This window comes from Meriones unguiculatus, chromosome 15 (genome assembly GCF_030254825.1).
Source record: "Meriones unguiculatus strain TT.TT164.6M chromosome 15, Bangor_MerUng_6.1, whole genome shotgun sequence".
In the NCBI taxonomy this organism is placed as follows: Eukaryota; Metazoa; Chordata; class Mammalia; order Rodentia; family Muridae; genus Meriones; species Meriones unguiculatus.
The window spans coordinates 23,947,895-23,972,966 of record NC_083362.1 but is presented as its reverse complement, the minus strand read 5'-3'; the positions used below and the strand labels follow the sequence as shown (position 1 = coordinate 23,972,966).

Genomic DNA, 25,072 nt, shown 5'->3' with positions numbered 1-25,072 from the left:
AAAGGAAATTGAAAGGCTGGATTTGTCACTCAAAGAAAGAAAACTTGTCTAGGATATGACAGAACCAAAAAATCTGAGCACAGGGGTTTTTCCTGAGACTCATACTCCAACCAAGGACCATGCATGGAGATAACCTAGAACCCCTGCACAGATGTAGCCCATGGCAGGTCAGTGTCCAAGTGGGTTCCATAGAAATGGGAACAGGGACTGCCTCTGACATGAACTGATTGGCCTGCTCTTTGATCACCTCCCCCTGAGTGGGGAGCAGCCTTACCAAGCCACAGAGGAAGACAATGCAGCCAGTCCTGATGAGACCTCATAGAATAGGATCAGAAGGAAGGAAAAGAAGACCTCCCCTATCAGTGGACTTTAGGAGGGGCATATGTGAAGAAAGGGGAGAAAGGGAGCGATTGCGAGGGGGAAGGGGAGGATGCTACAGAGGGGATACAAAGTGAATGAAATGTAATTAATAAAAAATTAATAAAAAAAGAAAAAATTAAAAAGAAAAAATAGAGATAAACAGAAGGAAAATGAAAAACATGAAAAGAAAAAGAGAGAAAAAACTTAATTAAAATGAAGATAAAAGTAAGAAAAATAACAAGAAATGAAAATGCAATGTTAAAATGTAAACAAATGGAGGGAAAGGTAAGTGAAAACATTTTCCCTACTAAGATCTCTCTGGGTCTTCTAGAATTAAAAATTTACAGTGAATAGGGTAAACCAAACTAGTGGGAGCAGAACCAGGCTGTGCCCAACATCTAACAAACACAGTGGATGTTGACTGTACTGGATGTGTACTCTGTGGAGTTGTTAAGCCTATGATGCTCTGCACATCGATACTGATAATAGAAATGAGCCTGTCTTGCCACATGAGCATAGGACTTTAGTCTACTTTAGGCTTATATTCACCTAAAAAGTTTTCTTCTATACAATGGCTATATAGATAGTATTGAGGCTACAGCAATCTCTTCACATTGAAAATTAAAGTTGAGCAGACTATGGACCATGCTGAACCATTGGCTCTGAAGACTTTGGTCTTGCTACCTGGGCATAAGGAACATCCAAGATGTGGAGCATCCCTGGAATATCTCACACTATGTGAGCATACACCTGTCATATGTTATATTAGAGACACTCACCTAAGGAAGAACTGCCTCACTTCCTGGGGTTGCTGCTTATACAGCTGATTCACTGAGGAGTCCATGAGAAGTCTGAGATTCTTCGGCAAAGTCTGAGACTATGCCAGCATTTTCAGTCTCAAAATGGCTGAGTCTCTGGCAACAGAAGACTCAGGTAGTGCTATAACTGAATTTTCACTGAGCTTCCTATTAATTTTTTTTCTGAAGCTAGCTTGCTTTCAGACTCCAGGCCTAATATTTACTTCAGCTTCTCTGCATAATGTAGCCTTTTTTTTTCCCACCACGTCTTGGCTTCTGCTTCCATTTTACTGCCCAGTAGCAGGAAGACTACTTTCTTATTAAAGTTTTATATTCCAGGAGTCAAGATATTTGCTCACTTTGCTTTGTTATTCTTCCTGTTCATGGAATGTGCCAGATTTTTTTTTCTGTGTAGAGTATTTCCAGTTCTCATCCATTCATCCATCCACAACAAGTTTCAAGTCTATTATTTTGTTTCCATTTTATGGAATGGAATTATTGCTGAGTGTCCCTATACCACTACCTTGGACCTGAACTTGAAATTTTATTTTATCAATTATGTGTTTCATTATCCACTTTTTTTCAAACATCACCTTTATTTCTTTCTTCTTTTCTTTCACTTTTTTCATTTTTATGGAACATTTTATTTGTATGTGTTTATTATGGCCTGATTTAATCTTGAGTTTGTATTGTCATTGGTATTTTGTTCTCTATCCATTACATTTACACATAGTGGTCTATATTTGGAGTTGCTTGAATTGAATTAATGTGTATGTTTATTGTGCTATATTGAGCTTTCCATTTTCCTATTGCTCCTCTTTTACTTTTTTCCAGCTCATATTATTCTTGTAATTTCCTTTTTCTAATTTATGGTTAAGTATAAAAACCATACATTATAATGGGCACTCTGTTTGCTTTGTTTTAAAAATGTTCATGTTGACTATCTATAAGAGATCTCAGTGAATTGGCCCATCCAATCTTTTTCACAGGATGGTTTGAGGAATCCTGTTATTTCAATTAATTTTCTTGAAATAGGCCATACATTCAGTTGGGTTCAAGAATAGCCACAAACTGACCACTAGAATGCCAGACTCAGACTGGTGGAAGTTTGTTGAACATTGAACAAAAACTGACCAGTCAAGACCATAATCTGGGTTTGGGAGCCAGACTATGATGCCGGTCTGTTTCTAAGACAGGCTTTTTATACAAAAAAAAAAAGTGATCAGGTAAGAACCAGGTAACCAGGTATAGAGAGCAGGGAAGGCATGGCTTTGACCAGCTAAACATAATCAATTTTATTCCAAGTGTATTGTAGTATATTTAGGTAGCTAGACAAAGAACTTTAAACTGATTATCTGGGACTTAGGGTAGAGGAGTTCTTGGGGGCTTTGCAACTTTCTGGGAGTAAGGAACATAGCAGGATGCTGTGACTAAAGCAAAACATACATTTATCAAGTATTGTTTCATTCTAAGAAGCAAGTATTGAATTATCGAATTGTATATCCTGCTCCCAGGCATGCAGAGCCTGAGAACTTGAACTTAATTTCACCTTATAATCAAAATAGAAACTTGGAGGTAAAATGGCTTCTGATATGCTAAAGGTGACAGCAGGTATTTATAGAAGCCTCACAGTTATGCTAAGAACTAAAGTAGGTCTCAATCAAGGGGCTATAGAGTTTAAGCAGGTTACAACAATAGTATCTCCCAATAAGACATTTCCTAATTTCTAAGTGTCATGAACTATGTTCCTGGGTTGTATTATATACTCAGTATATAGGAGTAAAACATTACCTGCACAAACAGAATCCGGTAGACATATAATGGCTCCATCCTCATGCCCAAACTGTGTATATTGTAATGTCCAGATTTATTCAAATACAAAATCTGCTAGGATAGTTTAATTAAAATCTGTACTTGAGTAAAAGGAATGACATCTCTATGTAATTTTTTTCTGTACTACCAAGAGTTACTTTTAAACGTGTTTTATTTTTTCTTTTCTCAGGACTTATTATTCTCCCAGGAACTGCAGTTGCTCATTTCATGGGAGGTCTAATTGTTGACAGATTGGAAATGAATTATAAGACCAAAGTAAACTTCACAGCCGTGACAACTGTTCTAGCAACTGTGTTTTTTACATTAATCTTTTTTGTAGAGTGTGAAACAGTGAAATCTGCTGGAATCAATGAAGATTATGATGGGTAAATATAAGGCTTTTGTTTGTTTGTTTTCTCATTCATATGCAAATTTTATTTATCCTTTTTTTAATTTTATTTTTAATTATACTTTATTTACTTTCAATAACCCCTCTAGTTCCCTCCCTCCTCTCCTCCCAATCCCTCGCTTCCTCCCACTTCTCCACATATGCCCCTCCCAAAGTCCACTGATAGGGGAGGGTTTCTTTTTCTTTCTTCTGATCCTAGTCTGTCAGGTCTCATCAGGACTGGCTGCGTTGTCTTCCTCTGTGGCCTGGTAAGGCTGCTCGCCCCTCAGGGGGGGGGGGTGATCAAAGAGCAGGCCAATCAGTTCATGTCAGAGGCAGTCCCTGTTTGGATTACTATGGAACTCACTTGGACACTGAACTGCCATGGGCTACATCTGTGCAGGGGTTAGAGGTTATCTCCATGCATAGTACTTGGTTGGAGTATGAGTCTCAGGAAAGACCCCTGTGCTCAAATTTTTCGGTTCTGTTGCTCTCCTTGTGGATTTCCTGTCCTCTCCAGATCTTACTATTTCTTACTTCTTTCATAAGATTCCCTGTATTCTGCCCAAAGTTGGACCATAAGTCCAAACATCTGCTTTGATAGTCTGCAGGGCAGAGCCTTTCAGAGGCCCTCTGTGGGAGGCTCCTAACTTGTTTCCTGTTTTCTTCTTCTTCTGATGTCCATCCTCTTTGCCTTTCCGGATGGGGATTGAGCACTTTAGCCAGAGTCCTCCCTCTACATTATTTTCTTTAGGTGTAGAGATTTTATTAGGTTTATCCTATATTAGATGTCTATATGAGTGATTATATACCCTGTGTGTCTTTCTGCTTCTGGGATAGCTCACTCAGGATGATGTTTTCCAGTTCTCACCATTTACCTGCAAATTTCATGATTTCCTTGTTTTTCATTGCTGAGTAGTATTCCATTGTATAGATGTGCCACAATTTCTGCATCCATTCTTCAGTTGAGGAGCATCTGGGCTGTTTCCAGCTTCTGGCTATTACAAATAAGGCTGCTACAAAAGACCTTATTGAGTATTTGAGCCTCTTCTGGATATATGCCTAGGAGTGATATGGCTGGTTCTTGAGGAAGCACTATTCCTAGTTGTCTAAGTAAAGGCCAGATTGATTTCCAGAGTGGTTGTACAAGTTTACATTCCCATCAGCAGTGGAGGAGGGTTCCCCTTTCTCCACAACCTCTCTAGCATGTGTTGTCACTTGAGTTTTTGATCTTGGCCATTCTGATGGATGTAAGATGAAATATCAGGTTCATTTTGATTTGCATTTCCCTGATGGCTAATGACTTTGAGCATTTCTTTAAGTGTTTCTCTGTCATCGATATTCCTTGACAGAGAGTTCTCTGTTTAGCTCTGTTCCCAATTTTTCAATTGGATTACTTGGTTTGCTGCTTTTCAGCTTCTTTAGTTCTTTATATATACTGGTTATTAGCCCTCTGTCAGATAGAAGGTTGGTGAGGATTCTTTCCCAATCTGTAGGCATTTGTTTTGTTTTTGATGATGGTGTCCTTTACTTTACAGAAGCTTTTCAGTTTCAGGAGGTTCCATTTATTGATTGTTGCTCTTAGAGCCTGTGCTGTTGGTGTTCTGTACAGGAAGTTGTCTCCTGTACCAATGAGGTCAAGGCTGTTCCCCACTTTTTCTTCTAACAGGTTTAATGTGTCTGGTTTCATGTTGAGGTCTTTGATCCACTTGAATTTTAGTTTTGTGCAGGGTGATAAGTATGGATCTATTTTCATTTTTCTACATGTAGACATCCAGTTAGGCCAGCACCATTTGCTGAAGATGCTATCTTTTTTCCATTGTATGGTTTTGGCATCTTTGTCAAAGATCAGGTGTCCATAAGAATGTGGGTTTATTTCTGGGTCTTCTATTCCATTCCATTGAACCACCATTCTGTTTCTATTCCAGTACCATGCAGCTTTTATTATTGTTGCTCTATAGTACAGCTTGAGATCAGGGATGGAGATACCTCCAGAAGATCTTTTATTGTAGAGAATTGTTATAGCAATTCTGGGTTTCTTGTTATTCCATATGAAGTTGAGAATTTTTCTTTCCAGGTCTGTAAAGAATTGTGTTGGTAATTTGATCGGAATTGCATTGAATCTGTAGATTACTTTTGGTAAAATGGCAATTTTTACTATGTTAATCCTCCCAAGCCATGAGCATGGGAGATCTTTTCATCTTCTCATATCTTCTTCTAATTCTTTCTTCAGAGAATTGAATTTTTTTCATACAAGTCTTTGATTTGCTTGGTTAGGGTTACACCAAGGTACTTTATGTCTTTTGTGGCTATTGTGAAGGGTGTTGTTTCCCTAATTTCTTTCTTCGCACTTTTGTCTTTTGTATACATGAGGGCTAGTGATTTTTTTTTTGAGTTAATTTTGTATCCTGCTACTTTGCTGAAGGTGTTTATCAGCTGTAGGAGTTCCCTGGTAGAATTTTTGGGTCAGTCAGGTATACTATTATATCATCTGCAAATAGTGATACTTTGACTTCTTCCTTTCTGATTTGTATCCCCTTGATCTCCTTCAACTGTCTTATTGCTCTAACAAGGACTTCCAGAACTATGTTGAAGAGATATGGAGAGAGTGGGCAGCCTTGCCTTGTCCATGATTTCAGTGGGATTGATTTAAGTTTCCCTCCGTTTAGTTTGATGCTGGTTATAGGCTTTCTGTATATTGTTTTTACTATGTTTAGATATGTGCCTTGTATCCTTGATCTCTCCAATACTTTAAACATGAATGGATGTTGGATTTTGTCAAATGCTTTTTCAGCATCTAAGGAGGTTATCATGTGGTTTTTTTCTTTCAGTTTGTTAATATGGTGGATCACATTGATGGATTTCCATATATTGAACCACCCCTGCATACCTGGGATGAAGCCTACTTAGTCATAGTGGATGATATCTTTGATGTGTTCTTGGTTCGGTTTGCAAGTATCTTATTGATTATTTTTGGATCAATGTTCATAAGGGAGATTGGCCTGAAATTCTCTTTCTTTGTTGGGTCTTTGTGAGGTTTAGGTACCAAGGTGACTGTGGCTTCATAGAATGAGTTTGGTAGTGTTCCTTCCATTTCTATTCTGTGGATAGTTTGAAGAGAATTGGAGTTAGCTCTTCTTTGAAGGTCTGGTAGAATTCTGCGCTGAAACCATCTGGTCCTGGGCTTTTTTGGATGGGAGACTTTTGATGACTGCTTCTATTTCCTTGGGTGATATAGGACTATTTAATTGATTTACTTGGTCTTGATTCAGCTTTGGTAAGTGGCATTGATCCAGAAAATTGTCCATTTCATTTAGATTTTCAAATTTTGTGGCATATAAACTTTTGAAGTAAGTCCTAATGATTCTTTGGATTTCCTCAGTGTCCATTGTTATGTCCCTGTTTTCATTTCTGATTTTGTTGATTTGGATAGTATCTCTTTGCCATTTAGATAGTTTGGCTAAGGGTTTGTCTATCTTGTTGATTTTCTCAATGAACCAGCTCTTGTTTTCACTGATTCTTTGAACTGTTTTATTTGTTTCTAGTTTATTGATTTCAGCCCTGAGTCTGATTTTCCAGACATCTACTCCTCTTTGGTGTGTCTCCTTTTTTTTCCAGGGCTTTTACATAAGCCATTAAGTTGCTGGCATGAGATGTTTTAAATTTCTTCTTGTAGGCACTTACTGCTATGAACTTTCCACTTAGCACTGCTTTTGTTGTGTCTCATAAGTCTGGGTATGTTGTGCCTTCATTTTCATTGAATTCTAGGAAGAGTTTGATTTCTTTATTTCTTCCCTGACCCAACTGTCATCGAGTAGCAAGTTGTTCAGTTTCCATGTATGTGTAGGCTTTTTGTTATTTCTGTTGTCATTGAGATCTAGCTTTAGTCCATGCTGGTCAAATAGGATACATAAGATTATTTCAATCTTTTTGTATATGTTGAGACTTGTTTTGTGACTAACTATATGGTCTTTGGAGAAGGTTCCATGAAGTTCTGAGAAGAAGGTAAATTCTTTTGTGTTTAGGTGAAAGGTTCTGTAGATGTCTGTTAGGTCCATTTGATTAGACTCTGTTAGAGTCATTGTTTCTTTGTTTAATTTCTGGTTTGTTGACCTGTCCTTTGTTGAGAGTGGGGTGTTGAAGACTCCCACTATTAATGTCTAGGGATCTATGTGTGGTTTCAGTTTTATTACTGTTTCTTTTACAAATGTGAGTGCTCTTGTGTTTGGGGCATAGATGTTCAGAATTGTGGTGTCTTCCTGGTGAAGTTTTCCTTTGATGAGTATGAAATGACCTTCCCTATCTCTCTTGATTAATTTTGGTTGAAAGTCTATTTTATTAGATATTAGAATGGCTATTCCTCCTTGCTTCTTGGGTCCATTTGCTTGGAAAACCATCTTCTAGCCCTTTACTCTCAGGTAATGTCTATCTTTGTGACTTAGGTGTGTTTCTTGTATGCAACAGATTGTTGAGTCTAGTTTACGCATCCATTCTGTTAGTCTTTGTCTTTTATTTGAGAATTGAGTCCATTGATGTTAAGGGAGATTAATGACCAGTGGCCGTTATATGCTTTGATTTTTCTGTTACCTATGGTAGTGTTATTGTGTGCTTGAATACTTTTGGTTTTGCTGTAGTGAGGTTATTTGTTTCCCGTGTTTTCCTGAATGTAGTTAATTTTCCTGGGTTCTATTTTTCCTTTTAGTATCTTCTGTAATGCTGGATTTGTGGGTAGTTATTGTTTGAATTTGTTAGAACTTTGTGTTAGAGTCTGTAGCAAGTACAAGGTGATAGTAAAATATGTGTATTGTGATTTGATCTTGTGTTCTTGAAATTATCTATCTCCATTCTTGCATACGCCAAAGAATGGAATTAAATTATATTTGTGCATGCACATGGATAGTTTAAATTAAATATAAAAAAGTTCAAAGGGCTTGGCAGAGTTAATATAAGTATTGTATAACATAAATAAAACTGAAAACTAAAAGACTAAGCAAGTGAAAGGACAAAAGAGAACAAAAGCACTTTCAACTACAATGACATAGCTTACAGGAAATCAATATCCAATAAGTGCTACTGGAGCTATTCACAGGGCTTATAAAACATGATGTTAACTTTACTTCTTTTTACAGATTCCTTCATAGGACTTAGAGGAAGGCAATGAATTTGTTGACGTAATAATAAAAGATGCATCTGTAATTAAAAAATAATTTTTAAAAAGATCTTTTTTTCCCTAATAAAGATTTTCACATACATCAAAGACCCTATATGTATCAGCAGAGCAAAAACCAAAATGTCATGAGTGGAAAATACAGCCCCTTCTAAAAAAAATCAATCAGGTTGGAGGTCTTAACTGCAAGAGATAAACATTTATTATGAAGCAACAAGAAGTATAGTAGTATTGTCTTAACTACAAATCTTCATAAGATGAAGAACAGAGAACTCAGTGACACATTATGAATACTTAAAACTTAATATATGTAAATCAGATATTCTAACCTGAGACAGATGTTACATGCTTTAAATATATATGCCTGGGAGATTTATATATCCTGCTGGAAATAGAATCTAATAAAGCATTCCTAGTTTTACAAAATCCTCCAGTTTGTAAGACATCTATATATGTACAGTAGGAAAAATATAAATTATACTTCTGCCTTAAAGTAAGATTCAATTTACTACAGAAGATAAAATGCTTTAAATTTATGAATTTGTTTATTTACTGAATAAATGATATCTTATAAACATGAAAACATCAATTTATATTATTTGATGCAAAAATTTATAAAATGGTTTTTCAGCTGAATGAGTATGGAAAATATGAGAGGTAAGAAAGGTTTTCTATACACAATATAATAAACTGGACGTGAGATTATGAGCCTTTGATATATTTTCTCCTGTGAATGAATATAATATTGCACAATTTATTCTAAGAATATGAGGAAAAATATTTATCTTGAATCTTGCAAAGATTTCTTTCAAATAGCATAACACTATTAATCCATAAGGAACTTTATAAGTTGGACTTAATAAAAATTCAAATCTTTCTTTTTAATGATTTTCTTTTCTGTTTTTGTGGGGGGGGGAAGGATTAAGAAGAGTCTCACTATGTATATACCTGGTTGTGCTTAAATTCAGTGGTTCAGACCATTCAGGCTAGCCTTGAATTTCAAATGTCCAACTGCCTCTGACTTCCTAATTCTGGAAAGGAAGGTGCATGAGTACCACTAGGCCTGGTTTTCAAGGACTGTTTAAAAACCAGCCACGGATTGTAAAAAGACATTGGAAAATAACATATACAAAAGATATATTAATGATTACATATAAAACAACTAATAGTGGTTTTATTAGTAATAAGAAAACAAACCACATAACAAAAAAGGAAAAAGGATTTTTAAACAGAATTTCATCAAATAATATGTATAATATGCAGTTAGAAATAAATTCACTCTTATTAGTCACAAGGAAAATATGAATCAAACCTCACAATCTTACCTATTGTTCTTATACCAGAATGCCTAACTTAATGAAATCATACTGTTACAAAGAAATTTAGAGCTCAGTTGAAGCTCCTCCATACTGCTAGCAGAAATTCAACCATAAACTGAGGAGGGCCCTGCAAGCTGTCATGGAAGGAGGCAACTGAACTGTAAAGAGGTGAGAATGAAATCATTGTTCAGATTGGCTCTGTCAACTTGGATCAAATTTGGGGGAGTCTGATGCCATTTTGCCTCATTTCAATTTTTATATCCAAACTACTCATGTGCCATCCTTTCCATGTTCTGTTTACTAAACTCCATCCATCCTCAAGTTCATCATTACAAATTTTCCATTCACTGTTACCCTTTCTTCATTCACATATTTTCTTCCTTTGTTCTAAAGTTAGTTCAGTGTCCGTTCTCAGTGCATCTCTTTCCTTCATGTATAAATTTACACATTAATTCAGTTAATGTTGAGCCTCAATCTTTCTGCCATGTTTCAGATGTAACATTATTGCCGAATTAAACCATGAGTCTCCAGAAAGCAAGTTAGAGTTGGGTCAAATTCTTAGTAGTGATAGCCAGATGAGATCATATCCAATTGATTTAGCTCAAATTTTTAAAATTTTGTTCTTTTTCATTTATATACCTTAGAAGTTAAGTAGTCATTTGAACATTGACTTGTTGAGCATGAGAGGAGAATATCCTCCATATACTGAATGATCAATGCCTCAAGAAATGTAATCAGAATCTCTTAGGTGCTTTATGTCCTAGTTTCAATTGTTCTTGTTCTAGAAGTTGGGCTTTTTGTTATTTTTCTGGCATGAAGGAACCTTTGATTCTGAGTAATAATTCCTGGTATGAATAGAAAACAAAAAATAAAAGCAAGCAAGCAAACAAACCAAAAACTAAGCCAATTTTGCAGGTGGTATAGCTCCACTTGCCATTTCTTGGAACTCAGGTGTTGCTGCTCTGCACTAGAGGGTTCCAGACAGGAAGTGCTGTTAGGAGGCAGGCAGCAAGAGAGAAGACTCTGAGTTCTTGTCAGATCATGTGGAGCATGAACTCCTAACCATTCTGCATGCCCTGCACAATGTGTCTGGCAGAAAATTCTCTGTCTGTCTCTCTCTCACTCACACACACTCACACACAAAGACTGGGAAAAACACATTAGTGCCACTCTTTCAAGGGTCAAGAACTATTTTCTATGAGAGGCCAAAGTATCTTGAAACCCTAATATCCACTTAAAGACAACTTCTCTTAACCTTCTCAGAGGGTCAATGTGCCTCATGTTTTGGCACCAGTTGAGGATGTCTTTGTGTTGATGAGGCCTGTTCCTTTTGGGTAGCATAACTACTATAGCCATTTCTATTTCAAGCATAACAGAGGTAGGTCTCCACTTGTTCCTGATATAGAAGAAAAGAATCTCTGTACATGGTCATGTTAACCAAAAACTATGTTTATGTTTAGCATACTCTATGGCCTTGTTGTTCTCAGAAGTTCCCCCAATCCTAAGCACAGCTGGCCCTAACCATAAACATTACTTGGACCAATCAAACTGAAGGTCATCTAGAACTGCTTGTCTAGGTAGGAAGATAGATAGATAGATAGATAGATAGATAGATAGATAGATAGATAACTTAAGTCAGAGATGACTACCCTGTTCCACTGTGCTCCCCATAGCCTCTCCCTGATGTAAGCTAATTTTGGTTTTCACCTTTAAATATTCAAGACAGCTTCACCTCAGAGGATGCTGCTCAGATCCCAAACTGACCACCTCAGAAAATGAAGCTTTTGTTTTAAGCTTTTATATCTGGTATGAGTTTTCTTGGCTTCCACCATAAACACAGCAGATAGAAAAAATGAAGCCCTAAGAAGCGAGAATGAAAACTCTGTTCATATTTTCTTCATCAGCCTGTATCAAACTTTAGAAAGTCTGATACCAACCAGTTTAATATTAGTATATTTTTTTTAGATTCACTGATTTTTTTATTTCTTTTCTTGTTTATTTTTATACAACCATTTAATATGCTCAAAATGGCCACAGATTATTTTTTATACTTTCAAAGGTTTAATTTTTTTTTCAATGCAGTTTATTCAGGAACATTGAACAATCCTCGGAAAAATACAGTATAATTGTGGGAAAAGTTTCCTGGTGTAATACAATCCCCAGTGTACATAAAAGCATAGTTACATTGAAGCTCAACTCAAGGTCCCTGTTATTTATCCCAAGAAGATGGCTTATAAAAATGGGCTACCAACACTAGCTTAAGGAAGTAAGGAAGGATCTCATGTAGTCATGGTCATGCATACAGTGTAGAGATTACATAGGCTATTAGCTCCCTCTGGTCTTGGTTGAGGGAGCTTTGGGAAGTCAATGGCTGTACAGTTAATGTAAGGGCCATCTAGTTTACCTCTAGTCCTGGCTGTGTAAGTACTTAGTATGGCCTTCCCCAACTGATAATGTGTGGTTAACATTTCTGGTTTCCCTGGTGGTCTGTGGTCACAAGAACCTTTGCACTCCTAACAATAAACCACTTTGGAAAACTGACTGTTTTTTGAAGATTAAAAGAAAAAAAAAAAGAGGTAGCTCAGTGTTTAAAGCAATTCTTCTCCATCCAGAGAACCCAGGTTTGGTTTCCAGCACCCAGATAGAGGATTATAACTGTATATAACTACTTCACAAAGATCCAATGACTGTCTTTTGCTTCCATGGTGGTACACTCACATAGTACACATTCATACATTCCAGCAAAACATGCATACACATAAAATACTTCTAAAGTACTACTCACACTAAAAACTTACAACCTGGGCATGGTGGTACATGCCTTTAATTTCAGGACTCAGAGAGGCAAAGGCAGGCAGTTCTCTGTGAATCTGAGGCCAGCCTGGTGTAAAAAGTCCAAGACAGCCAAGGCTAACACAGAGAAGCTCCATCTTGAAAAAAAATGTAAAAAAAAAAACCTTACAATTTAATATTCTTCTTTTAATACACAGGAATCATGAAAACATATGCCACATAAGAGCAAACTAAGATTATTTGTGCAAAAGAAGCAAAAACAGTGTTTAGTAAAATGTGATAACTTTTTATAAAATCCCAACAAATGAACAGGAAGATGATTGCTAATAAGTACAGGAATTACAAAGGGATAAAAGAAATCTTTGAAGTTGGTGTGCAGCACATTATAGGTGGTATGATTTTGTTTGTTATAAAGACTCTACTGAAAATTATATTATAATACAAAAATAATTCAACTGGTAAATTTTTAAAGACATTTTTAGTTTATGTGTTTGAGTATTTACCTGCACGCATGTTTATGTACTACCTTCATGCCTCGTACCTGGAGATACCATAAGCGGGCATCATATTCTCTGGAACAGGAGTTACAGATGGCTGTGAGCAGCCATGTGGATACTGGAAATGAAATTTTCCCCTTTAGAGAAATAGGAAGTGCTGTTAAGGACTAAGCTATCTCTCCAGGATGATCAAGTGGTACATTCTTTTTTTTTTTAATTTTTATTAATGACAGTTTATTTACTTTGAATCCCAGCTATAAACCCTTCTCCCATCCCCTCCCAATCCCACCTCCATCCCTCCTCTTTTCTTCTGCCTCTCCCCCGGCCCAATGATAGAGAGGTCCTCCTGCCCTTCCATCTGACCCTAGTCTATCACATCTCATCAGGACTGGCTTCATTGTCTTCCTCTGTGGACTGGTAAGGTTGCTCCTCTCTCAGGGGAGGAGATCAAAGAGCCAGCCTCTAAATTCATGTCAGAGACAGTCCCTGTTCCCATTATTGGGAACCCTCTTGGACACTGAGCTGCCATGGGCTACATCTGTGCAGGGGTTTTAGGTTATTTCCATGTGTGTGGGCGTATTTCTGGATCTTCTATTTGATTCCATTGATCCACCATTCTGTTTCTATGTCAGTACTATACAGTTTTTATTACTATTGCTCTGTAGTGCATCTTGACATCAGGGATGGAGATACCTCCAGATCTTTTACTGTAGAGGAATGTTTTAGCGATTCTGGGTTTCTTGTTATTCCATATGAAGTTGAGAACTATTCTTTCAAGTTCTGTAAAAAATTGTGTTGGTAACTTGATGTAAATTGCATTGAATGTGAGGATTGCTTTTGGTAAGATGGCCATTTTTACTATGTTAATCCTGCCAAGCCAAGACCATGGGAGATGTGCTATCTTCTGATATCTTCTTGCATTTCTCTCTTCAGAGATGAAAGGTTTTTTTCATACAAGTCTTTGACTTGCTAGGTTAGAGTTACACTGAGTTACTTTATGTCCTAAAGGGTGTTGTTTCCCTAATTTCTTTCCCAGCCCTTTAGTCTTTTGTATACAGGAGGGCTACTGATTATTATTATTTTTTTTTTTTTAGTTTATTTTGTATCCAGCCATTTGGCCAAAGGTGTTTATCAGCTGTAGGAGTTCCCTGATAGAATTTTTAGGGTCACTCAGGTATAGTATCATATCATCTTCAAACAGTTATACTTTGACTTCTTCCTTTCCAAACTGTATCCCCTTGATTTCCTTTAATTGTCTTACTGCTCTAGCAAGGACCTCAAGTACTATGTTGAAGAGGTATGGAGAGAGTGGGCATCCTTGCCTTATCCATGATCAGTGGGATTGATTTAAATTTCTCTCCATTCAGTTTGATGTTGACTATAGGCTTGCTGTATATTGCCTTTTCTATGTTTAGGTAAGTGCCTTGTATCCTGATCTCTTTGGAACTTTAAACATAAATGAATGTTGGATTTTATCAAATGCTTTTTCAGCATCTACAGAGATTATCATGTGATCTTTTTCTTCTGTTTATATGGTGGATTACATTGATGGATTTTAGTATATTGAACCACCCCTACTTGGTCATAGTAGATGATATCTTTGTGTTCTTGGATTCGGTTTGTGAGTATTTTATTGACTATTTTTGCATCAATGTTCATAAGAGAGATTGGCTGGAAATTTTCTTTTTTTTTTTGTTGGGCCTTTGTGAGGTTTAGGTATCAAGGTGACTGAGGCTTCATAGAATGAGTTTGGTGATGTTTCTTCTGTTTCTATTTTGTGGAATAGTTTGAAGAGTATTTGGTGTATTTTGTGTCTGGTAGAATTCTGCGCTGAAACCAACTGGCCCTGGGCTTTTTTTGGAAGGGAGACTTTTGATGACTGCTTTAATTTCCTTAGGGGATATAGGACCATTTAATTGATTTACCTGGTCTTGATTCAGCTTTGGCAAGTGGAATCTATCAAGAAACAGTCTATTTCATTTAGATTTTCAAATTTTGTGACATATAGGTTGTTATAGTAAGACCTAATGATTGTTAGGGTTTCCTCAGGATCTGTTTTTATGTTGCCCCTTTTCATTTCTGATTTTGTTGATTTGGATGGTGTCTCTCTGCCTTTTAGTTAGTTTGGCTAAGGATTTGTCTCTCTTGCTGATTTCCTCAAAGTATCAGCTCTTGGTTTCATTGATTCTTTGATTTGTTCTATTTCTTTCTAGTTTATTGATTTCATCCCTGACTTTTTTTTTTCCAACTGTCTACACATTCTGGGTATGTCTGCTTCTTTTTTTCCCTAGGGCTTTCAGGTGAGACTTTAAGTTGCTTGTATGAGATGTTTCAAATTTATTCTTGAAGGCACTTTGTGCTGTGAATTTTCCTCTGAGCACTGGTTTCATTGCGTCCCATAAGTTTGTGTATGTTGTGCATTCATTTTCATTTAATCTAGGAATTCTTTAATCTCCTTCTTTATTTCTTCCCTGACCCAACTGTCATTAAGTAGCAAGTTGTTCAGTTTCCATGTGTGTGTAGGCTTTTTGCTATTTCTGTTGTTGTTATGGTCCAGCTTTAGTCCATGGTGGTCAGATACGCTACAAGGGAATATTTCAATCTTCTTATATCTGTTGAGGCGTGCTTTGCGACCAATATAAGGTCTATTTTGGAAAGGTTCCATGAGGTGCTGAGAAGAAGGTAAATTCGTTTCTGTTTGGGTGAAAGGTTCTGTAGCTATCTATTAGGTACATTTGATTCATGGCCTCTGTCAAAGTCATTGTTTCTTTCTTTATTTCTTTATTTTTTATTTTTTTCTTATCACTTACATTTTATTAACTCTGTATCCCAACTGTATCCCCCTCCCTCATTCCCTCCCAATCCCACCCTCCCTTCCCCATCTCCACCATGCCCCTTTCCAAGTCCACTGAAAGGGGGATCCTCCTCCCCATTCATCTAATCCTGTTTTATCAGGTATCTTCAGGACTGGCTGCAAAGCCCTCCTCTGTGGCCTAACAGGACTGCTCCTCCCTTGGGGGGTGGGAAGGTCAAAGAGCCAGTCATTGAGTTTCTGTTAGAAATAGTCCTTGTTCCCCTCACTATGGGAAACCAATTGGTAACTAAGCTACCACAGGCTACAACTAAGGAGAGGTTCTAGGTTATATCCATACATGGTCCTGGTTGAATGTCAGTCTCAGAAAAGACCCTGTGCCCAGATATATTTGGTCCTTGTGGAGCTCCTATCCTTTCCCCATCATACTAACTCCCCTTCTTTCATATGATTCCCTGTACTCTGCTGAAGGGTTGGTCATGAGTCTTTGTATCTGTTTTGAAAACACTGCTAATTAGAGTCTTTCAGATGCGCTCAGTAGACTCCTGTCATATGTTCAATGCACATCCCATCTGTCTTTCTAAATGAGGATTGATCATCTTACCCCATGTCCGCTCTCTTGATTATCTTTTTTAGGTGTATAGATTTCATTATGTTTATCATATCTTATAGGTTTATATAAGTGAGTATATACCGTATTTGTCTTTCTCCTTCTGGGATATTTCACTCAGAATTATCTTTTCTAGATCCCACCATTTGCCTGCAAATTTCATGATTTCCTCCTTTTTGATTGCTGAGTAGTATTCCATTGTGTAAAAATACCACAATATCTGTACCCATTCCTCCGTTGATGGACATCTGGGTTATTCCCAGGTTCTGGCTATTACAAATAAAGCTGCTATAAATATGGTTGAGCAAGTATCCCTTTTGTGTACTTGAGCAAAGTTTGGGTATATACCTAGCAGTGGTATAGCTGGGTCTTGAGGAAGCACTATTCCTAATTGTCTGGGAAAGCAACAGATAAATTTCCAGAGTGGTTGTACCAGTTTATATTCCTACCAACAGTGGAGGAGGGTTCCCCTTTCTCCACAACCTCTCCAGCATGTGTTGTCACTTGAGGTTTTCATCTTGGCCATTCTGATGGGGGTAAGGTGAAATCTCAGGGTCGTTTGGATTTGCATTTCCCTAATGGCTAATGAGGTTGAGCATTTCTTTAAGTGTTTCTCTGCCATTCAGTATTCCTCTACAGAGAATTATCTGTTTAGCTCTGTTCACCATTTTTTTAATTGGATTACTTGGTTTGCTGCTTTTCAGCTTTTTTAGTTCTTTGTATATACTGGATATTAGTCCTCTGTCAGATAAAGGGCTAATGAAGATTCTTTCCCAATCTATAGGCAGTCATTTTGTTTTGATGACAGTGTCCTTTGCTTTACAGAAGCTTTTCAGTTTCATGAGGTCCCATTTATTGATTGTTGCTCTTAGAGCCTGTGCTGTTGGTGTTCTGTTCAGGAAGTTGTCTCCTGTGCCAATGAGTTCTAGGCTGTTCCCCACTTTTTCTTCTAACAGATTTAGAGTATCTGGTTTTATGTTGAGGTCCTTGATCCACTTGGACTTTAGTTTTGTGCAGGGTGATAAATATGGATCTATTTTCATTTTTCTGCATGTAGACATCCAGTTGGACCAGCACCATTTGTTGAAGATGCTGTCTTTTTTCCATTGAATGGTTTTGGCTTCTTTGTCAAAAATCAAGTATTCATAGGTGTGTGGGTTTATTTCTGGGTCTTCCATGCAGTTCCATTGATCCTCCTTTCTGTTTTTATGCCAATACCATGCAGTTTTTATTACTATTGCTCTGTAGTACAACTTGAGATTGGTGATGGAGATACCTGCAGATGATCTGTTGTTGTGCAGGATTGTTTTGGAGATTCTGGGTTTTTTGTTTCTCCATATGAAGCTGAGAATCTTTTTTTCAAGGTCTGTAAAGAATTGAGTTGATATGTTGATGGGAATTGCATTGAATCTGTAGAATGCCTTTGGCAGGATGGCCATTTTCACAATGTTAATCCTACCAATCCATGAGCATGGGAGATCTTTCCATCTTCTGATATCTTCTTCAATTTCTTTCTTCAGAGACTTGAAGTTTTTCTCAAACAGGTCTTTCACTTGCTTGGTTAGTGTCACCCCAAGGTACTTTATGTTATTATTGGCTATTGTGAAGGGTCTTGTTTCCCTAATTTCTTTCTCGGCCCTTTTGTCTTTGGTATACAGGAGGTCTTCTGATTTTTTTGAGTTGATTTTGTATCCTGCCACATTCCTGAAGGTGTTTATCAGCTAGAGGAGTTCTCTGGTTGAATTTTTGGGGTTGCTCACGTATACTATCATATCATCTGCAAATAGTGACACTTTGTCCTCTTCCTTTCTGATTTGTATCCCCTTGATCTCCTTTAGTTGTCTTATTGCTCTGGCTAGGACTTCAAGTACTATGTTGAAGAGGTATAGAGAGAGTGGGCAGCCTTGTCTTGTCTCTGATTTCAGTGGGATTGATTTAAGTTTCTCTCCATTGAGTTTGATGTTGGCTATAGGCTTGCTGTATATTGCCTTTACTATGTTTAGATATGTGCCTTGCATCCCTGATCTCTCCAAGACTTTAAACATGAATGGGTGTTGGACTTTGTCAAATGCTTTTTCAGCATCTAAGGAGATGATCATGTGGTTTTTCTCCTTCAGTTTGTTTATGTGGTGGATTACATTGATGGATTTCCATATGTTGAACCTCCCTTGCATGCCTGGGATGAAGCCTACTTGGTCATGGTGGATGATATCTTTGATTTTTTCTTGGATTCAGTTTGCAAGTATTTTATTGAGTATTTTTGCATAAATGTTCATAAGAGAGATAGGTCTGAAGTTTTCTTTTTTTGTTGAATCTTTGTGTGGTTTAGGTATCAAGGTGACTGTTGCTTCATAGAATGAGTTTGGTAATGTACCTTCTGTTTCTATTTTGTGGAATAGTTTGAGGAGAATTGGTGTTAGCACTTCTTTGCAGGTCTGGTAGAATTCAGTGCTAAAACCATCTGGCCCAGGGCTTTTTTTGGAGGGGAGACTATGAATGACTGCTTCAATTTCCTTGGTGGATATAGGACTATTCAGTCTTTCTACCTGATCTTGACTTAATGTTGGAAGATGGAATCAATCAAGAAAATTGTCCATTTCATTTAGGTTTTCAAATTTTGTGGCATATAGACTTTTGAAGTAAGTCCTAATTATTGTTTGAATTTCCTCAGTGTCTGCAGTTATGTCCCCCTTGTCATTTCTGATTTTGCTGATTTGGATAGATTTTCTCTGCTTTTTAGTTAGTTTGGCTAAGGGTTTGTCTATCTTGTTGATTTTCTCAAAGAACCAGCTTTTTGTTTCATTGATTTTTTGAATAGTTTTATTTGTTTCTAATTGATTGATTTCAGGCCTTAGTTAGATTATTTCCAGCAGTCTGCTCCTCTTGGGTGTATCTGCTTCTTTTTTTTCTAGGGTTTTCAGTTGGGCCATTAAGTTGTTTGTATGTGATGTTATGAATTTCTTCTTGCAGGCACTTAGTGCTATAAATTTTCATCTGAGCACTGCTTTTAATGTGTCCCATAAATTTGCGTATGTTGTGCCTTCATTTTCATTGAATTCTAGGAAGTCTTTAATTTCTTTCTTTATTTCTTCCTTAACCCAGCTGTCATTGAGTAACAAGTTGTTCAGTTTCCATGTGTGTGTAGGCTGTTTGTTATTTCTGTTGTCGTCGATGTCCAGCTTTAGTCCATGGTGGTCAGATAGAATACAAGGGATTATTTCAATCTTTTTGTGTTTGTTGAGGCTTGCTTTATGACCAACTGTATAGTCTATTTTGGAGAAGGTTCCATGCGGTGCTGAAAAGAAGGTGTACTCTTTTGAGTTTGGGTGAAAAGATCTGTAGACGTCTATTAGGTCCATTTGATTTAGGGATTCTGTGAGTGCTTTTATTTCCCTATTTGTTTTCTGTTTAGTTGATCTGTCCCTTGGTGAGAGTGGAGTGTTGAAGTCTCCCACTATTAAGATATTAGGATCAATGTGTGATTTAAGCTTTAATAATGTTTCATTCACGAATGTAGGTGCTCTTGTATTTGGGGCATAGATATTCAAAATTGTGATGTCCTCTTGGTGGATTTTTCCATTGATGAGAATATAGTGGCCCTCCTTATCTTTTTTGATTAACCTGGGTTGAAAGTCTATTTTATTAGATATTAGGATGGCTACTCCAGCTTGTTTTCTGGAACCATTTGCTAAAAAAACATTTTTCCAGCCCTTTACTCTGAGGTAGTATTTATCTTTGTTGCATAGGTATGTTTCTTGGATGCAACAGAATGTTGAACCCTGTTTCCACAACCATTCTGTTACTCTGTGTCTTTTTATTGGGGAGTTGAGTCCATTGATGTTGATAGATACTAGTGACCAACAATTGTTACTTACTTTTGATGTGGGGTTGGTGGTGTCACAGAGTTTCATTGCTTGTATTATTTTGTTTTTTTTGTTGTTGTTGTGTAGTTATCTATTTCCTCTGTTTCCTTAGATGTAGTTATTTTCTTTGGTTTGGAGTTTTCCTTCTAGAGCTGGGTTACTATGTAGATATTGTTTAAATTTGGTTTTGTCATGGAATATTTTGAATTCTCTGTCTATGTTGACTGAAAGTTTTGCTGGGTATAGAAGTCTCGGTTGGAATCTGTGGTCCCTTAAGGATGCAATAATTTCTGTCCAGGCCCTTTTGGCTTTCATAGTTTCTGTTGAGAAATCTGGTGTGATTCTGATAGGTCTACCTTCATATGTTACTTAGCCTTTTTCCCTTGCTGCTTTTAGAATTTTTTCTTTTTTCTGTAGGTTCAGTGTTTTGACTATGATGTGACGTGAAGAATTTCTTTTCTGGTCCAGTCTACTTGGAGTTCTGTAGGCTTCTTGTATGTTTATGGACATCTCTTTCTTTAAGTTGGGAAAATTTTCTTGAAAATATTTTCCGGCCTTTTGAGCCTGATGTCTTCTTTTTCTTCTACTCCTATTATTCTTAGATTTTGTCTTTTCATGGTGTTCTTGATTTCTTGAATGTTTTGTGTTTGGAACTTTTCTGATTTCAATTTTTCTTTGAGAGACATATCAATTTCTGCAAGTGTATCTTCGGCTCCTGAGATTCTTTCTTCCATCTCTTGTATTCTGTTGGTGATGCTTACCTTTGTAGTTCCTGGTCTTTTCTCTATATTCTCCAGCTCCAGGTTTTTCTCTATTTGTGTTTTCTTTATTGATTCTAATTCTGTTTTCATGTCTTGCACCATTTCCTTTATCTCTTTGAATGTGGAGTCCTGCTTTTCAATGACAGCTTCTATTTTTTTGTCCGTTTCCTCTCTAGATATCATTAATTGTGCCTCTACTTCTTTGGCTATAATTGCCTGTATTTCTATGAGAGCTTTGTTTATTTCTTCTTTATTTGCCTTCATTTGTGTGGACATTTCTTTGAGAGCTTTGTTCATTTCTTCTTTGTTTGGGTCAATTTTCGTGGTCATTTCTCTGAGAGCTCTATTTGTTTCCTCTTTGTTCGTCTGGATTTCTTTGGCTATTTCTCTGAGGGCTTTGTTCATTTCATCTTTATGTGCCTCTAATAGCTGGAGAAACATAGTTTTGAGGTTGTTTTCTTGTATATCTAGTGAACTGAAGTATCCATTCATTTGTGGGGTTGCTGGTGAGGTCATTATGTCCTGATTTTTGTTGGGTGTGTTCTTACATCTGCCTCTAGCCATCTGGTTATTTATACCCCTCACTGTTTGTTCCTCGAGTTTGTAGTTCGGGCTATGATCGTCTCTTTCTGTTTTCTGGACTGTTTTTTCAGGAAGATGAGAGAGGTTCACTGGTTTGGGAGTGTTTGTTCATTGTGCTTTCAGTTTTGCCTAAGTAAGGAATGTGATGCTGGCGCTATTCACATGTGCTTTTAGCGGGCACAGTGTGCATGTGCGGATTCTCTGACTATTTCAGTTGCCTGCAGACCACTATTATACAGATCTCTCTAGGATCCAGGGATTGTTTGCCTGGATTACACTGGTGGACCCACAAGGCAGAGGCTTCAATGTTGGGGTCACTATCCCAAGAATCCCTATGATGTCCACACTAGGGGTGTGGGTAGCAGGGATCTCGTCTAGTTGTTTCTGTGGATAGGCCCTGGGTCTGGGGCAAACTCCCCCTAGAAGGCTCACTCACTCCCTTGCAGGACCAGTTGGAACGCACAGGGGTTCCCCTTGTTCTCTACTCTCTGATTTGGTCCTGCTGCGGGAAAATGCGTGGGTTGGCTAACAGTCAGCTCTGTGGCACTGTGGCAGCAGGAATCGGTATCCACCTTTTCTGTGTGCTGTATCTCTGTCCTTTTCCTCTGCCAGGATGGGTTATGTTGACTGATCCTGGTGTAGCGCGGGAAAGAGTTAGGTTGAGTGTTCTGACCCAGATCCCGGGCCCAGATCTCTCTGCCAGACGCAGCCTGGCGGTAGAACCTATGTTTGCTGATCCCAAGAGAGTACCAGGTAGGGTTGAGTGTCCTTAGGTCCAGAGCTTGTGTTTCTCTGCCAGGGGCCACTGGGTGAGCTGGAGAGAGGGTGCTGTGTCCTGTGGCAGGCTGCCTCTCTGTCCTTCCCCTCTGACTTTCCCCTCTGCTAGGGCAAGCTTATGTTGGTGCTCTCAGGGGAGTGCCAGAAGGGGTTGGGACTTCTCAGTCCCAATCCTGAGCAGGGGTTTCTCTGCCAGGGGTTGGGGGGGTGCCGGTATTAGGACTTGGTGCTAGACCTTATTGCACTGGACCCAGGAGAGTCTCAGGATGTGTTGAATGACCACAGTCCCAGATCCCGAGCTGAAGTTTGTTTGCTAGGAGCCGCTGGCAGCACTGGAGTTCCTGCACTGTGAAGCCGCTGTGTGCCTCTCTAATCCTTCTGCTCCTCCGAGGCAGGGTTATGGTGGCGTTTGGGGGAGTGACAGAAAGGATTAGGTTTTCTCAGCCCCAATCTCGGGTTGGGGTACAGACAATGTGGTCTGTGGCAGATTCTGCTGGACGCCTCCTGCCTCCTCCAAAGAGGGAGTAGGGATTTTGCGCTGGGCGTGCAGCCGCTCTCTGTGCATGGCGGGAGCTCAGTTGTGATGGAAGCAGGTACCTGAGGTCAGCGAGACCTTCCAGGAAAAGACTGGGTGACCTGTGATCAGTCTTGCAACTTTCCTTCCCCTTGGGGTTTTCTTGAGACTGGGACTCTCAGTCTCTGGCACCTTTGTGCCCACCAATCAGCCTGGGAAAGTGATCAGGACACGCAGGCGTGTGGCTCTGGCCTGAGACCCAGTGCCTGAGTTACCCCGGTTCTGGCTGGGCGACCAGAGAGTGGACCCTACTGATTTCCACGCCGTGGGAGCCTCCCCTCACCTGGGAAACAAGATCGCTGTAGTTTTAGGGCCTAGATTTCAGTCTCCTGGTCGCTGCATGGAGAGTGTTGTCCCGCTTCTCAGACACAGTGTTCTCCCGGCACTGCCATCTTCCCCCCCCCCCCCCGTTTCTTTAATTCCTGTTTTGTTGACCTGTCCTTTGTTGAGAGTAGGGTGTTGAAGTCTCCCACTATTAATGTGTTGGGATCTATGTGTGGTATCAATTTTATTAATATTTCTTTTACGAAATGGGAGCTTTCGTATTTGGGGCATAGATGTTCAGAACTGTGATGTCTTCTTCATGGAAGTTTTCTTTGATGAGTATGAAATGACCTTCCCCATCTCTTGATTAATTTTAGTTGAAAATCTATTTTATTAGACATTAGAATGGCTACTCCTGCTTGCTTCTTTGGTACATTTGCTTGGAAAACCATCTTCCAGCCCTTTACTGCCAGATAGTATATATCTTTATGACTTAGGTGGTTTTTTTGTTTGTTTGTTTGTTTGTTGTTGTTTTTTTATGCAGCATTGTTGGGTCTTGTTTTTTGTATCCATTCTGTCAGTCTGGGTCTTTTATTGGAGAGTTGAGTCCATTCATTTTGATGGAAATTAATGACCAGTGGCTGTTGATACTTTGATTTTGCTGTTGGTTGTGGTAGTGTGTTTGTTGTAAGCTTGGCTACTTTTAGTTTTGCTGTAGCAAGGTTATTTATTTCCTGTGTTCTCCTGAATGTAGTTATCTTTCTTGGGTTGTAGTTTTCCTTCTAATATCTTCTGTAATGCTGAATTTGTGGGTATTTTAAATTTGTTTCTGTCATTGTATATCTTGTTTTCTTCATTTATGATGACTGAAAATTTTGCTGGGTATAGTAGACTGGGCTGACATCCGTATTCTCCTATAATCTGCATGATATCCATCTAGGGCCTTCTGGCTTTCATAGTCTCTCCTGAGAAATCAGGTGTGATTCTGATGGGTTTGCCATTATATGTTACTTAGCTTTTTCCCTTGCAGCTTTTAGTATTTTTTCTTTGTTCTGTATACTTACTGTTTTGATTATTATGTGGCAGAAGGATTTTCTTTTCTGGTCTAATTTATTAGGTGTTCTGTAGGCCTCTTGTATTCTTACAGGCCTCTGCTTTAAGTTTGAGAAATTTTCTTTCATGATTTTGTTGAAAATATTTTCTGGGCCTTGGAGGAGGCAATCTTCTTTTTCCTCTATTCCTATTATTCTTAGTTTTTATCATTTAATGTGGTCTTGGATTTCTTGGATGTTCTGTGTCAGGAATATTTAGATTTAAGATTTTCTTTGACTGATACATTGATTTCTTCCATTGTATTCTCCTTATCTGAGATTCTTTCTTCCATCTCTTGTAGTCTATTGGTTATGCTTACCTCTGTAAACCCTATTTTCTTCCCTAAGTTCTTCCTCTCCATGATTTCCTCTGTGTCTCCTTTAATTTTTCCAATTCTATCTTCAGATCTTGAGCCATTTTATTGATTTCCTTCACATGTCTGACTGTATTTTCCTGTTTTTTTCTTCAATCCTTCAGCTGTTTGTTTGAACATTCTTCTGTTTCTTTTATTTCGTTCAGTGATTTAATTATTTCCTCTCTAAAGTCTACAAACTGTTAGTCTGCATCTTCCCATATTTCTTTACAGAGGGCCATAATGTGTTTG

General features: G+C 38.1%; 1 protein-coding gene across 1 annotated transcript in view; it reads left to right on the top strand.

Annotated features, from left to right (window-relative positions):
- The window catches only part of LOC110540440 (solute carrier organic anion transporter family member 6C1-like), a 107,830-nt gene that overhangs the window by 42,456 nt on the left and 40,302 nt on the right, over positions 1 to 25,072 (top strand). The window contains exon 8 of the mRNA XM_060367826.1: positions 3,160 to 3,355. Within this exon, the coding sequence (XP_060223809.1) occupies positions 3,160 to 3,355 (196 nt within the window). The remainder of the gene's footprint in view (positions 1 to 3,159; positions 3,356 to 25,072) is intronic.